Source organism: Neltuma alba, unplaced genomic scaffold, assembly GCF_004799145.2.
Source record: "Neltuma alba isolate B1F8T4 unplaced genomic scaffold, ASM479914v2 tig00012078_pilon, whole genome shotgun sequence".
In the NCBI taxonomy this organism is placed as follows: Eukaryota; Viridiplantae; Streptophyta; class Magnoliopsida; order Fabales; family Fabaceae; genus Neltuma; species Neltuma alba.
Genome location: NW_021636637.1, coordinates 22,213 through 38,269, shown reverse-complemented (window position 1 = coordinate 38,269; position 16,057 = coordinate 22,213). Strand labels below are relative to the sequence as shown.

Genomic DNA, 16,057 nt, shown 5'->3' with positions numbered 1-16,057 from the left:
TTTTGGTGCATGCTAATTAATTTTATCAGATTTTGATTTGAACATTGACTGTTGTTTGTGAACCTTGCAGATGTGCACATCCGCTGTCAGAGAATCTTTAGCCAATGTAAGCCACATGTTTATTGCTGATTCACCTCTTGATTTCTGTTTTACTTGTACTTTAATGTTTAGCTCGACCATTTGCTGTGTGTAACGTCTGCATGCCACTTGTTTTGGTGCCTATCTGACTTCAGGTTTTGGAGACAAGCTGGATGGTCTTACAAGGAACTTTGAACAATCATTTGATAGCACTCTGAATACTCTTAGATTAATTTATGAATCAACTACAGGCAAGAAAGGAAGTGAATTTGATACTTTGAGGAGAGAAGTTCTAACTTCTGAATTGACTCTTGACAAAGGAGGTTGCAAAGGGGATGCTGTCGAGGAGAATGCTTGTTCAGAGGCAGTCATGCGTCTTGGAATCCAGGATCAATCAAATAGTTCTGAAGAGGTCAAGGAGAGCATTCCTATGGATTCAGCTAGTCATAGTCTAATTGTGCCTGGGCAATTAAACCCAGTGGCACGTCTCCCTCCGTTCTCCGCAAGGTCTATAATAAATAATTCCGATATTAGTCTTCTTGAGAAATCTGTCATGGAACAAAGTCTTTCCAATGACCTCAAGATGATGGAACTTGGCCTTCAGATGGAAAAATTTGGGACTACAAAAGAAAAACTTGGACCTCAAGTCAGATTCAAAATAATCTGGAGAGATCAAAGCTTGCTATGGGAATCTCAAAACAATCTTTTAAAGAAGAAAAGTTTAAGAATGAGCAAGAAGATCTGAGACATGGTGAGCTAAGTAAGAAGTGCATTGACTGTCTTATTGCCGGTCTGCTTGTTATGTCATCCTCACTTTTGTACGGTGCTTATGTTTATTCTTATGAGCGGATTGCCGAAGCTACTGCATCTTGTGCACCTTTGACTGAGGCAAGTATTGAGTACTATGTCTATGCCCTTTGTTCTGGCTTTGTTGCTTTAACGTGTGCTCACTGGTCTTTGGGACTCATTATTCTATAGTGTAGCATTTATGTGAGTTGGGAGATATAAATTCAATTTCTTTCTATAGGAATTCTCAAATCATACTGGTAGCGTTACATGAATGCTATTTGAGGCAGCTTTTCTGGGATACATGCTAGCTAGTAACCATAATCATTATATTAATAACTACAAAAAGTATTGATTGTTCTTTGATTTTTTCCCCCCAGAGCAGCAACGAGGGTTTTTTAGATTGATTTGATTTGTGTATCAATTTTCTTAGTAAACATGTATAATGGTGGAAGATTCACAATATCATCGTGCCTCTTGTAATCTGTAGTTGTTTACAAGCATAGTGATGCAAATTATTAATATGAAGCAAGATGTAAATTGCACTAAACTATAGTGATTTTAGCTGCATATAATAGCTGTATTTTTCCTGTTCAGAAAATATTGATGATATTCTCTTTTCTCTATTTTAGGAAGGATACTCCTGGTGGACTCCTAGGTCAGTGTCCTCTTTCAATTCAAGGATGAATGTTTTGTTGTGTCAAGTTCAAGTTGTGAGTAGGATGACATTTGGCTTCCTAATGATCTGTGCTGTTGCATATTTGCTCATGTGGCGGTCAACAGCATCGACAACACAGACAATGCCGGTAACTTTCATCCTTTTGCTATTAGGAGTTGCTTGCGGCTATTTTGGCAAGCTGTGTGTGGATACGTTGGGAGGGAATGGTTATGTCTGGCTCCTATATTGGGAGATTCTGTGCTTGCTTCATTTCTTGTCCATTGTTTGCACATCGGTTTTGTTCCAAATCCTCCATGAACCTGTCACTGCAACACAAACAAGAAAGGGTGATACAAAATTCCTTATTGGTTCCGAAGATTCCTGTTCTACGCTTCCTTGCTGGTATTTCTGCCTCTATTCTGTGGTCTCTTGCCTTTCGCTGGCTTGGTTCATTGGAAAGATCATTTTATGATGAAGGTGACTGAGCATTTGACAGATTCGAGTTAGTTTTGTTGGGCTTAGGCATGTCTTTTTGCTTGATTCTGAGCTAAATTGGTAGTAGTGAGTCAAGCAGACATAAGTTGTCTTTGCCCAAGGCTGTGATATTAGTTCCTGTATCGCTAATTTTTCTCTTCGTGGAGGGCCATGTGCAAGTTTGAAGTGGTCCTCTTCTAAGCAAGAGTTCATAGAGGTGATGTTTATTTATCCGTCGAACGTTGTAAAATAAAGGCTGTATTGTAATTTTTTGGTGATGTAATGTCTGAATTTATGTTATGAAAATCATTGCTTTTTATTTTGAGACCGCCTTGCCTGGTCTGTGGTGGTGGCCCATTATCATATGCTCTAATTCTATTCTTAACTCAAAGCACAGGGGGGATTCTCGTATCTGGAAATTTATTTCAGAACAGCAAGATATTGTGGATAGGGGCTCCAGTTGGACTGTACGAAATGGACAATCAATTAACTTCTTCACTGACAAGTGGCTGTTGCCTGATAAGGCTCTTAGGGAGCTGTGTCTCAGACCCCTCTCGGTAGAAGAAGAAGAGAGCAAAGTAGCAGAGTAGGTGGCTTATGGTACTTGGGATTATCTACGCTTGTCAACCATAATTCCGAGTAACATCATTCAGAATTTGATAGCCAAATTACCTCCAATGATAGAAGCTGGAGAAGATTTATTATCCTGGAATGCCACTCCAGATGGTTCCTTTACTGTGAAGAGTGCTTATGATATGCTGGAAGAGTACACTGAGACTCCACATAAGAATGTCTATAGAGTCATATGGAAGTAAAGAGGGATTGAAAGAGTTGGAGTGTTTATGTGGATAGCTTTTAATAATAGACTTCCTACCAATGCGTGGAGAAATACCTGGTCCTCTACATCTCCAATTTGCACTTATTGCAAGGCAGCGAGAGAAGATATGATGCACATACTACGAGACTGTGATTATGCACGTCAACTTTGGCTACAAATTCTTAATCCCAGGTATTATGCTAATTTCTTTTCTGCCTCCCAAAAAGATTGGTTCGCTCTTAATCTCAAGAGAGAGTTCGGAATTGGTAATAATAACACTTGGAATTTAATATGGGGAATCACTATTTGGAAACTCTGGAAATGGAGGAATGAGGTGACTTTTGACTCGAACTTTGTCAAACCGGAGGAACCTGCTCTCCTTATCCTTAGTTGCTGGAGAAGTTATGTCCAAACCAATAGTGATGAGTTAGACAACGGGGCTGATTCTCAAAGCCCTCAAGTATGGCAACCACCCCCGGTAAATTGGATCAAACTGATTGTGGATGGGGCTGTTTCCTCTTCTTCCAGCAGAGCAGCTTGTGGGGGTGTACTCAAAGATCATAATGGCAATTGGGTGGGTGGCTGGCTTCACACAGTATCTCGGCCACTGCTGCCTGTATAAAGCTGAAAAATGGGCCATTTATAAAGGATTGCAACTTGCATGGGATATGGGCTTTGGAAAAGTCATTCTTGAGTCTGATGCCTTAAACCTGGTCAATATCTTAACAAATCATGAACGGGTCGAGAATAACTGTCTTTTATTGACACGAATTAGAAATCTCATTAGACATCCTTGGAACCTGGATATTAGATTTATTAGAAGGAAGAATCAGGTCGCTGACTATCTAGCTAAGGAAGGACTTTCAAAGTGACTTCTGAGCGTATGGGATTCATTTCCCCTAGTTGATTTCTTTTAGTTGTTGTTAAGCTCTGCTCTCTTTTGTATCAGAAAAATATATATATTTCATCAAATAAAAAAAAAGTTTTTAAAGTTCATTAATTCTATCTTAATTTGACAGCTTTTTCAAATATATCCTTATTTAATGTGTTTTTTTCCAATAAAGTAATACTCTACACAATAATAAATAATAAATAAAATAATGCATTTATATTAAAAAATTAATGACTTGCAAACATAATAAATAGATTTTTTCTTCCAAATACATAAATAAAATCGAAGGAGCACCATTTAACTGGGTTAGGTATTCAAATGGCTATTAGTAACATCATGGACAATCAACTATGCTTTTGTTTGTTTAGAACCTAACATTTACTGCCATCCATAATAAAGTTTATAATTATAATTCGAACATCACTCGCAACAAATTAAAAAAAAAGTTTATCCTATAATTACACTTCCATGTTACATAACAATTCATTCCCTTTCCAACTCAGTGCATAACAACTATGAGAAGCGCACATAACTTGGATGTAGACGTAACGAAATTGAACCAATGAAAGTGCTTGCTAATTCACTAGCGTCAAGGGGAACTGTAGCCCATTCAAGGGATGAAGCTTTCTTAGCCCCCTATCCATTACATGACTAGTCCAGAAGTGTTGAGATGGAGTCCAACCACATAAAACGAACAGGAAATAAATTCATTTCCCTTTGCAGCATCTAAATAAACGTCGTACAACATACTATGAATGGGAAGAAAAAGAATGATCTCTGGCCTAACAAGGATAGGCAAGAGCCACTGAAATTGAAGCCCCTGGGAATCAAACTTCTCTACAAATTGGAATCTCAAAACAGATCTCATATTCCTCCTAACTTTAACTCCTACTTTTGTTCACTTTTAAGGTACATTGTTGCATCGTATTTTCCTTAAGAAACCTATTGTCACAAGGAAAATCGGATGCGACAAGGTAGTTGCCTGCTGAACTTTATAAAAGACAAAATCCCTGTCGCAGTAGGCAAGACAAGCCAGCAAACTTTTTTGCCATTTTCGTCTTGGGGTCAATCACAGAACCTCATGAGCCTTTCCGTAATACCTGTTTATGAATGGGGACTGCAAAATACCAGTGTACTATATATATGAGCAAGAAGATAAGCATTCTGAACGGGAACAAGGACTTATAACAAGAAAAAGTATAGCACCAATTGCAAGTTGCAACTATTCCTTTCTTATGGGGAAAGGGGATGGAATGAAACAAATAACTTTTTAAATGCGAAATGTCATGTGTCCCTAAATGGAAATTAATAATAAAGAAATAGCTGTTATTAAGTTATTATTGCAGGAATATAATAAATATTTCATATCCCAAATGTAGTGCAATGGAAAAGGAATTATTTTCCACACGGCCATAATTTGTAAGCAGCACAGCAATACATATCATTGGTATCAAAGAAAAGATAACTGGGCAACCCATTTAAAAGCAATGAATTGGGATCTTTTCAATAAATAAAGCAGACAAAAGAAGTGGCCAACAGTAACCTCTAAGACTACCATTCAAAGTGCAAATGGTATGTTTAAGAACCTAAAGGAGCAAGCAAAAGGTCAAACCAAAAGGTTATCTCCAGGAGGATCTTCGATCCCCAGAGAAGGCTACGCAGCTATTCCTTCACCATAAAGGGATCTTTCAAGAAGGATTGACCACCAAGCAAGATTGCCGGTAGAAATGAGGACTCACATTCACGTATAAAGATGCAACCCTTGGTCCAAATTCCTTCAACCAGTTGAACCAACACAAGTTGAACAAGACAGACCAAGAGCATAGCTTTTTCCTATATTATATGGCTGTCAAAATTGCAATTTAATTTGTAACATGTTTACAAAATTTACGTCAAGAAAATGGGCCAACTGGTACTTGGTCTCGATTTTTGGCAATCTGTTAGTCTTGATTTTTGGCACTCTATGTAAACTTTACAGAAACTTAATAATTGAGCTTTTCCTTTAATTTTTTATTCTCCTATCAAGAGCCTAGCTTTCTCTTCACCATATCAACTGGTGAAGAGGGAAGAATACAGCTCCAAATGCTACATTTACACCCAAGTATTCTTCCAGCATGCTATTGCTTGTGCAATAGCACCAGTGGCGATGCAACCTTATATAGATTTGCTACAGTTTGACAGAATGAGTTGAGTTTGTCTGGTCACTACAACCAGACACATAATCATCAGTAGCTCTAATTGAAGTGATGTGCAAAGGTCAGACATCTGACTCATTCTTGGACAATCAACATTGATGTATTTAATTTTCATCAACCATACCAAGAGCATAAGAAGAGGGCGATGTCATCCTCCAATTCAAATGCTCATGACATGCTACTAGCCGTACAAATGGAGAACATTATAACATAAAGAGGGGACTGAAGGTTTTCTTGATGATCATCATTATGATGACATTGGATTTCATGAAGAAAAGGAATTATCTTACAAATATATATATATATATATATATCTCGGAATAAATCTTAGACTCAGAATTTGCTAAGCGCTGATTTATTTCATAATTCAAGCGTTCAATATTGTGATTTATGGATATTTATTCTGTTGTTGAGAATAATTTTTTCAAAATGTTTGGTTATAAATGTGTATTAGTTGTTCATATTTAAATTTTATTTTTAAAAAAAATTAAGAACTATGCGTTATGTTGTGGAGGCATTAATGGAAGGTATAAGTTGGAAGTTGGGGATTGTGATTTGTGTTCCAACTGAAGAAGACTGAGTTAAGAAGCTTCATTGCGATCAAGAGCAAGAAGCTTCATTGCGATCAAGAGCTTGAGGATCCAATTTTGGATGAATCCAATGAAACCAACGCAATAAGCAAATAATTAGTTTTTCCCTCTTAGTTCATCAAATGATCAAAAGTTCAGAAGTGTTCTGAAAGAGGAGGCGTTGTACATCCCATTTTTTTGGGTGGTCTCGGTTAGGTCTTCCAATTATAGAAGTGGCAATTTTGATGGACTTGAAAGTGGAAGATGACCAGAGATGAAGCAAAGTGTTTGGGCTACTAAAATGACCTCACATAAGCCATAGATGCAAGGCTATGTTACAGTTTTATGGCCGGGACTAGGAAATTGACTCTCAAAATTCTCGATTAAACTCAGAGCATCCCCATCCAATCGAATAGATAGAACTATAGCTTGTTATTGCTATGACAGAAACTATCAATTTTATTACTTAGGGGGGGAAAAGAAAGAAAAAGACTAAGGCCTCGTTTGGATTGCCATTGCAGATAGTAAAAGCACACGGGGAAGCGTGAAACTAAGGTTTGTGGCTTATTGTGGCTCAGAAAATTGTTTGGATGGGGCTTCTTTTCTAATTGACTTATAGAAAAAAGTAACTTTTCTAACTGACTTATCCAACACAATCTAGATCAACTTTTCTAACTGACTTATAGGAAAATTGTACAAAGCTTACGATCTAATTAGTTATGTGATTCCATTTACTTTAATTAGAGACCAAATGAATTTTAATTTATATTCATGTTTGTCTATTATGTATATTTAATTAATTATTTACAATGTATTTTCAAATTTTCTCCATAACAAATATTTTATTTTATAATTTCACAAATAAACTATTTATATTTATCATAATAATTTTACGTGTTTTTTTAAACTATTATCACATTAAAAACATAAAATTTCAAACACTACTCAATGCCCTTTTCAGTCATTTTACAACTAAACTAACTTTTCTATTAATCATCCAAACAACTTTTAACTTTTTCAACTGACTTTTTAAAAGCACTTATCCAGACATAAACCGCATTACACTAACTGACTTTTACTCTAACTTTTGTTACAAAAGTCAGTTGGGTTAGAAGTCAATTTTGCCGAACGCCAATCCAAACATACCCTAATAATTCTCAGGGCATAAACAAATGTGTTAACTCTAAAAGTTGAAATGTTCACATTAGGTATATCTCACACTAATGTTGGAAAATTTTGAAATCCCAAAGTATTGTAAGAATGTCCAAGGACCTACCTTAACATTAGAAACATCGGGTGTATCTGGTGTTTGAACAGGGTAGAACTTGTAAAATCTCATACTTTCAAATGCAGCTTTAGTTTCTTCACTCATTTCCGCAATGGCTTTCTTACGAGCTTCCCTTGCCTACAAGAAAAGAACTAGGTAAGATAGCAGAAAGACACCCTAGATGTGCAGAACCAATTGCAACAACCACAGTACCTCTCTATTTGCTTTCTTTGCTTCTCGAACTTTTTCCTTTACAAATTCCTATAACCATAAAAGGATCAGCATACCTTGATGCTTTAAACATATGAAAAGCATGAATATATCATATCTGTTCAACTACTACTTACTTTGAAGGCATCCTTTTGATCTTCTGATAATTCCTCCTCCTCTATGAGCTTATCTGTGAACTCCTATAGAGCATAGCATAAATTAGAACATGAGTTCCTTGCCTAAAGTCATTTAATTTTCCAAATTTAAATATTTTATTCCTATGTATTCATTACAAGCCATAAGGTGCAGAAATATAGACAGAGCAGGTAAAAATAGAAGCTAAAGGTCTTCAGAACTCAGTACTAACAGGCTGCCAGTTAGATTAAGCATAAATGATCACCAAATGATAAGAAAAAAAAATTGAAATTCCTCCAGAATAATGCCACATATTGTGAAAAGCGGACGTACATGATCAATAGTTTGGGAAAACAAAAAGGATCCAAACTACCACTTCTAAGCTGCTTCATCTGACATTTTCTAAATTACAAACGATACTGAATTAATTTATTACCTCAAGCTCATCTAACTCCCAATCAAATTCACAGAACACCTGCATCAAAGAAAAAATAGGTAAACTCTTGAAAACCAGATGTAGAACAAATCCATCCAAGTGTTCACCACATATACCGGCTTTGGCTCTCCAGGAAAAATAATCTGAACCTCAGTGCTCTGTTCAAGTTCATCTTCCTTAAAAGGCTGGTAGAAATCTGTAAATTGCATAGGTGTCACATATAACTATCTGAATAAATGCATTACCAGCAACTGATGATAATCATGAATCTACTATTAACAATATTAAGTGCCAATAATTAACATCAACCATCAATCAAATAACAGTCCGTACAATCTAATAAAGACATTACTTGATGCATTAATCCAATCTCGTAGTAATGGCTAGAATATGAAATGGTTTGCTTTTCCCTGATATTAGATACAACTCGATACACATTCATATTGACAGTTAAATTACAATATTCTAAAGACAGGAGACTCACAAGGTAAGCAGTACTCATATTTCTTCAGCCGGTCCAACTTCAGATGCTTTAAAGCAGACCTGCATAACATAGATTAATCACTGATAAAATACAAGTATCTTCATAAACATAAATATGCATATCAAGGCTCAAAAGTGTATCAATGGGAAATCTTATGATGCTAATTCCAACAACTAATACGATAAAAGATAAAAATAATAAATTTCATCAAGCTGTGCACATGAAACCAGGTAACTGAACACTTTTTCATATGGTAGAAAATAACAAAGTGCTACAACTTCCGTAATTGTTGTATTTCTTAACATTTCCACTTAATATTAGCCAATCCACACATGTTCATTTCATAGGATAGAACCCTAACATTTACTCTCCAAATATCAAAATAATTTGCTGTGGGTTCTAAAGTCATTAAATTTTACTTGAAATTGTGGAAGGTGGAATCTATTTCATCATCTAAAGTATTAAAGCAAGGAGAATAAGAAACACAATTCCGTCATTAACATATTGCTATGTCAAAAAATTAAGGTTGAATCAGTTAAACAATTTTGAAAAAAATTGCGCTGACAGATATGCACTGCAAACATCAAGTATATTCCAGAACGATTAGACTTAGCTGCAGCCCCTCATCTCTTTGCTATCAGGTTCCTCAATTAAAATGATAAATGTATGGTAAGCTTTAGCCAACCTCATTCTAGTAGGATAAGGCTTTGGAAGTTTTGAGGTGAGCTTCATCAGTTAAAATATGAAAAGTGTATGGGTCTCCAACAATAGCACGATAATTGTATGATTTAACTAAAAACCGTACTAGACGTCTCATGATATTGATAGATAACCATAAACCTGTCATTTTTTAACTGGGCAACCTAATAGCAAGGTTAAGAAAAGATCACACACGAGCATTTTCAAATCCAAAATACTTGCACCCACTTCCCCCACTAGTTTCTCTTGAAAAAGAATCATCTAATTCACCAGAAATGAAACTGAACATCAGATGAGCATGCAGAAAGTTGAAGGTAAATAGTGGAGGAACATGGCGTGAGAAGCAAATAGAACAAGAAAAAAGGCGACAAATAGCTCATAAAATTCAGCACCTGAAAATGATAAACAATAGCGGCTATTTTACCAAGGGGGGGAAAATTGGCCAATAACCTTGCAATGTGAAGGAGAATGTTTCTCAACGCAAAACACTTAACAAATGAGAGAAGGGGCAAAAAAATCATATTTAAAAAAAAAAAAAACAACAACAACAACAAAAGATAGTGTTAACTTAAAATGCATCAACACTTTCTATGAAACTGCAATACTAATGGGACCAGAAAGCATGGAACAGACTTATCATTCAACAGCAAGAAAAAGAGGCAGATGGAAGGCAATACCTTCTTTGGGTGCATCTCAAGATATATATTTGGGACTTTACTCTATCAACTTGACTTTCTCTGTTGAAGTCATTAAACCATCAACTATAAATATTAGGATTCAGAAATGACCAAAGAGCACTGTTTAATAAGAAAGTCTCAAAAGAAAGGGCCAAATGGGATGGTTACCGATCCTCTAATGGGATATATGGAACCCAGTCCATTTTCATTTGTTTCATAGGAATAATTTCTTCAGACTCCCTTTGAACCGAATTAATCCCAATTTTATCAGATGGTGGAAAAGGTGATACAACCTATATACAAGAGGCAATTAAAAATATTATTTAAAAAAAATGGATAAATTAAAATTCCAAACTGTCAGGTTTGACATATTTACAAGCGACACTAATGAGGCATGATAGAAGTAATATCATTTCAAAATGACAATATAGCACCCAAACATTTAAGCATTACTAATTTTTAGTCTAAGCCAAATAAAAACTACCGGGAAAAAGGGAAGGGAAAAATCTCATGGCAAGCACGCAGATATAATTACACATTTTCAAGATCAAACAATTTTAATTCAACAAAAATCTCAAACAGTAATCAATTAACCACCACATATTTCCTTATCTGTACAGAGGCAAAAAGAACAGAGTGAGACAACTTACAGCCACCACAACAGGTATGCAGATGACTTTGTTTTCACCTTTATATGGGACCAGTTGAGCTGCATATATTAAAACGGATAGGATGTTTGGATGTAGTAATCATGAGTATATAAGAGGAATTGGCTTGGAATCAAGTTGCCAGCTTTTAAGATGATGAAAATTTGAAGCTTGCAAGCTACTTACGTTCAGTGCAACCAAAGAGATAAACCTTTTTACCATGCAGAGCTCCACCCTCGTCAAATGCATTCTGAACACATTTGACCATTTTATCAGTCATTCTTAATAAAGTTAACTTCATAAGAATAAGTTTAAACTTCAACAAAAAATCAACAATCAATTAAATTCTAAGAGGAAAAGATGAGCTAGTTTCTCACTTCTAGATTGGAGAAATTCCACTTGAATTGATAGACAGAATCCAATTGGTCCCACTGGCATTAGATTATATAAGGCGGTAAGAAAAATAGGGAACAATTATCAATATGTCTAATAAGAAAAGCTACATAGTTTACAAACCTCTGTTCCAACAGGGAATGTTTCCTTCCATAAGTCTTCCTGCGCAATGAATATTGACAAAAACAACAAAAAAGTGATTATCAAGGTCAAAATAACATCAAAAGAATACTTTCACCCATTAGAAACATGCCCCAGCTCCTTATCTATTGGAAACATGAGAGTTCACAACATTTCTCACTGCAGTTATCAACTTCCTATATGAAAGCAGTAAGCTAAAACCTGAACGATGGTAGTATAAAAAACATTCAATAGCTCAGGAACTCAGTAAATCTACAACATTTTTTAAGAGAATAGAAACATTAGAACTATATATCCATTCTGAAAACAGCTGCGTGCTCCATCAATGGAAATAGCCCAAAAAGCTATAGTCAAGGTTCAGTTGTCTGCTGACATCAATAGGCCTAAACACTTGTTTACCAGGAAGACGAAGTTGACACAGCTTTAATAGATAAAGGAGAGCTAAGCTATAATTGACCTCTTCGTTTTTGATACCACATTCGAATACAGAGCACAATGACGCAAAGCTAAAATAAATCATAGCCTCAGTAACCACCATCTAGCGCTTCTTCAAGGTTCAGCTAACATCAATATCATCCAACTGAATGACCTTCAGTTAGAAACTTGGTTTCAACGATTAACAGCATCGTACATCATATAGGCAATGCCAGATAACACATTTGGATAAAAATAAAAATAATAATAATACTAATAGTAGTAAAAATAAACAACCAAAAAAAGACCTAAAAAAATCCAATAATCTCCAATGTGCGCATACAAGATAAAGAGCCAAATCAAAGTCGAAGCATGTTCAACAGGAATCCGAAATACACAGATTAATAGTTAGCAACTACGATGTACCAAGTTGCGCTGATCCTCGAAGTATTCTGGTTCGGTCTCTGGCTTGGAGGTCCTAGCTCGTTTAGCTCGAGTTGTCTTTGTTGATTGCTTCTTGTTGGCTTCCTCTGGTTGGGAAGATTCTTCCTTCTGCCTCATCTTCCTCTTAGTTCCTTTCCTCATTGTCCGCACAGTTGTAGGACGGAAAACAGAAAATCTAGAGCGAAGGAAGAAATGGATTGGAGAGAGAAGAGAGAGAAATAGGAATAGGGTTTGTGGCGGGACTCGAAAGCGCAGGATCCGGATTCAAATGTAGGAAGAGAGAGAAAGAGAGGAAGAAATAAGAATTTAGGCGTGAGATCAACGCAGATGGTCCAAACCTGAAGAGAGAAGAGTGTGTATTTCTAGAGGCGCGGTTGGCTTTCTAGAGGGTTTTGTAATGAAAATTGAATGGTTTCAAATTTGATGACCCAGAGGCAGAAACACGTTTTAAAAACGAAAATGTTAGCATACGACAACATTGGCCAAATGGGGAGGTAAAAAACGAAACGTGTGGCACGGTTCCGGAGTGATTACTCACTATATAGTGTTTCACCCATTGGCCAATCAAAATATGACACGTCCCGGTTGCCGCTGGAATTGGCGGTATATTCTATTTTCAAATACCATTAGGATAGGATGGAATGCTACTGAATAGAGAAGGCAAATAACCCTTTTCTTGCTAATTTATGGTGATGTTTGCCAACCTCAGAAGTACTTTTTTTAAACCGTAAAAACAGTTTTAAAATCATAGTTTGGTTATATCTATCTTGCATTTATAAATTTATAATCATATATTAATGCCAACATTGACATTAATTTTATCATTTTATCAATGCAAATCATAAATAGTCATGACAAAATCATGCATTTTTTGAAAAAATTACAATAAGATCCCACCCAAGAAAATTAAATACAAAAAGATATCTTAAAATCATCAAATTATTCTGAAATCTCAAAAGATCTCATTATAAGAGATCTCATTTATTTAATTACCAAATTACTTTTTTTAAGTATGCAGTAACAATTAAAAAGTAGACGTTAATAAGTTAAGGTGTAATAGTTAATAACTATTGCAGTGATAGTTATTAATCGTTATATCTTAAGTTGTTAACCACCACATTTTTTGTTGTCAATACATACTTAAAAAAAATAAGGGTGATTTGATAATTAAATAAATAAAATTTCTTACAATGAAGTCTTTCGAGACTTCAAAATAATTTGATGATTTTAAAATACCTTTTTATATTCAATTCTTTTAGGTGGGACCTTGTTGCAATTTTTCCCATGCTTTTTTTGGGACAAAAAACAAGACAACTCCCTACCGCTTGAAACTAACTAATAAAAGGGGATTCAATCCCATACAATCTTCATTAACAAAATAACAAGGGTTTTAGTTTGAGAATAACAACAATCTAAAAGGGAAAAACTTGATAATCCCATCTTTACAAGAGAATCAGCACCTCTGTTTTGCTCTCTAAAAGTATTGTGCAATTGCCATTCAAATTTCATCATGCTTTGAATCTGGAAAAATACTATATTATCACCTATTTGACTTCTATTTTAGGGCATCATGTCCCATTCTTGGCACCTTATTTAAGAATATTTTCCCAAATTATAAGTCCCAATCTAATCTTAAGACTTTAGAAACGGCTCACTTCTTAGCTGCAAAGGCACTACACTTACCAAAAGTTGGAGTGAATCCAAGTATTCGACAACAATACCTAATTATAAGTCTACTTTTTCTTACTACACATAGGTAATCTCTTATGAAAAGTAATCTATTTGAGATACTATAGAGTATACTAAAAGTAAGCATCGTTTCTAACAAAAATTTGAATATTAGTTCGTTATCTTGTAAAAAACTAGTTTATTTTGCTAGATCAAACATTGTTTTTAAACTAGAAGCAGTAATAGTTCCATCCTTCTGCTCCCCCCCCCCCCCCGGTAACTTCCATCAACATTTAAATCATAAGCAGTCCAGCTGTACCGCCGCAGCCGAAAGAGCCCAAGCCCAATGACTGGCAAAATACACATCCACAATGCAAATGGTAATACCATATCCACAACATACAAAGCGCCACCCACCCTGGAGGAACTTTTCCCCGAGAGAAATGGGGTTGATCAAAATTCAAAACTCCAATTGCTCTGCCTATGCTTAAGCCATAGCCTTCATTTGAAAAATGTCAAATGACAGATTAAATAAATCAACTTTAGTGGAACACTCAAAATCTGTTTAGAGTTTGTGCCTCCTTGTGAGGTTCTGTAGTGTTAAAGGGACTTAAAAAAAAAAAAAGAGATTATGCGGTATCACGGTGGCCAAATTTTCATTGATCATGTTTAACGTTGTGTTTGGCATGAAGGATTTGAAAGGGAGGGAAGGGAGGAGAAAAGATTTTGATCATTTTCTTTTGTTTGACAACTTAAAAATTTTATGAGGGAAGAAAAAAATTTCTAAATTTTGTCATATTATTATCATTATACCTATGTTTATTTTCAATAACCCTGTATCATTCCAAACCCTTTTTTTCTTCTCTCCAAACACTACTCTCTCCTTCCCCACTCAAAGGTAAAGCCAATAAAATAACAAACGAATTATCCATGCCATATTTTAAAGAGTTCGATCAAAAACCAATAAAATAACAAACGGATAAAAATTGAAACATATAATTATTATTGTTATATATTGTAAGTATAATCATAAAATATAATTTTTGTTCACAGAACAAAACTATAGAGTATAATTATATATTAAATGTTGTTTATAATTCTATTTTATTAAATATTCCATAAAATTTGAAAAAATAATCTTAAATAAAATAAGAGCAAAGTTGTCTATATAAAATATTTTCCCTCTCCTCCCTTCATGAACCAAATAAAATAACATTCGAACTCCTCCCTTCCACTGTTTTTTAATAAATCCAAACGAGGTAATATTAAAATCATTTCATTCTTTTTCTCTCATCTTCCCTTTATTAAAATCTCTTCCTTCATTTTTTTTCATTGAACCAAACAGAACTTTGACACTTTTTTGTGGTTAATTTCAATAATTCATAACATATTTTATAATTTTTGAAAATTATAAATTAATATTCTCTGAAAGGATTAGAATGTCTATTATTTAATGCAAAAGGCATCATTTAAAAATATTATTACTTGCCCCTGAAATTCGTAAATTTCTAAAATCACCTTGATAAATCGAAGACATGATCATCACAGATAATCCAAACCCGCTGCTTTCTTCAGTTTCTTGGATTAGGTTAATTAAGCATGCCTAGCGAGCTACAGCTTATTTTAAAACAAGTCTAAAATGGATACGGGATTTTACACTTATAAATTTAAAATTGATATAATTTTAATTTTGAAAAAAAAATATAAACAGCCCTCTAGTTTAATCACCAGCGATAATCAATTGTAATATTGATATCGTAATGTATGCTTGCTAAACACTTAATAACAACTTTACTTAAATTAATAAAATTAATTTAAATTAGTTATTTTTTTAATATTAAATTACCCTCAATAAAAATTATTAGAGGAGTTTGGTTAATTAGTAGTTAGGGTGTTTCACAGTTAATATTTAATTAGCGATATTAGATTGAAAAAAAGTAATTAACAGGAGTTGGTCTAATTGATAAGGAGCT

General features: G+C 34.8%; 2 protein-coding genes across 2 annotated transcripts; one reads left to right on the top strand and one right to left on the bottom strand.

The window, feature by feature from the left end:
* Positions 1 to 70: 70 nt before the first annotated feature.
* On the top strand, positions 71 to 2,280 carry LOC114721938 (protein CPR-5-like; the record flags this gene model as incomplete). The annotated part of the gene is given in 5 exon segments (XM_028907832.1): positions 71 to 106; positions 172 to 233; positions 750 to 966; positions 1,497 to 1,875; positions 1,878 to 2,280. Coding segments are annotated over 5 exon segments (846 nt in total), but the record flags the coding sequence as incomplete, so codon positions are not given.
* Positions 2,281 to 4,761: 2,481 nt separating this feature from the next.
* LOC114721940 (protein HEAT INTOLERANT 4-like) lies at positions 4,762 to 12,827 on the bottom strand. The gene is made up of 14 exons (XM_028907834.1): positions 12,399 to 12,827; positions 11,541 to 11,579; positions 11,402 to 11,455; positions 11,211 to 11,274; positions 11,028 to 11,086; positions 10,546 to 10,670; positions 10,378 to 10,437; positions 9,002 to 9,060; positions 8,634 to 8,713; positions 8,518 to 8,556; positions 8,084 to 8,146; positions 7,950 to 7,997; positions 7,746 to 7,874; positions 4,762 to 4,822 (listed from the first exon to the last, which is right to left on the bottom strand). Exons 1-14 carry the CDS (start codon positions 12,555 to 12,557, stop codon positions 4,775 to 4,777), a joined length of 1,026 nt encoding a protein of 341 aa, XP_028763667.1. The 5' UTR covers positions 12,558 to 12,827; the 3' UTR covers positions 4,762 to 4,774.
* Positions 12,828 to 16,057: the final 3,230 nt, after the last annotated feature.

Coding starts and splice junctions, on each gene's coding strand:
- LOC114721940 (XM_028907834.1), bottom strand. CDS start 12,557: ATGAGGAAAGGAACTAAGAGGAAGATGAGGCAGAAGGAAGAATCTTCC. Junction 11,275..11,401: donor GGAATTTCTCCAATCTAGAA/GTGAGAAACTAG, acceptor AAATGTGTTCAG/AATGCATTTGACGAGGGTGG. Junction 9,061..10,377: donor TTGAGATGCACCCAAAGAAG/GTATTGCCTTCC, acceptor TATGTTATGCAG/GTCTGCTTTAAAGCATCTGA.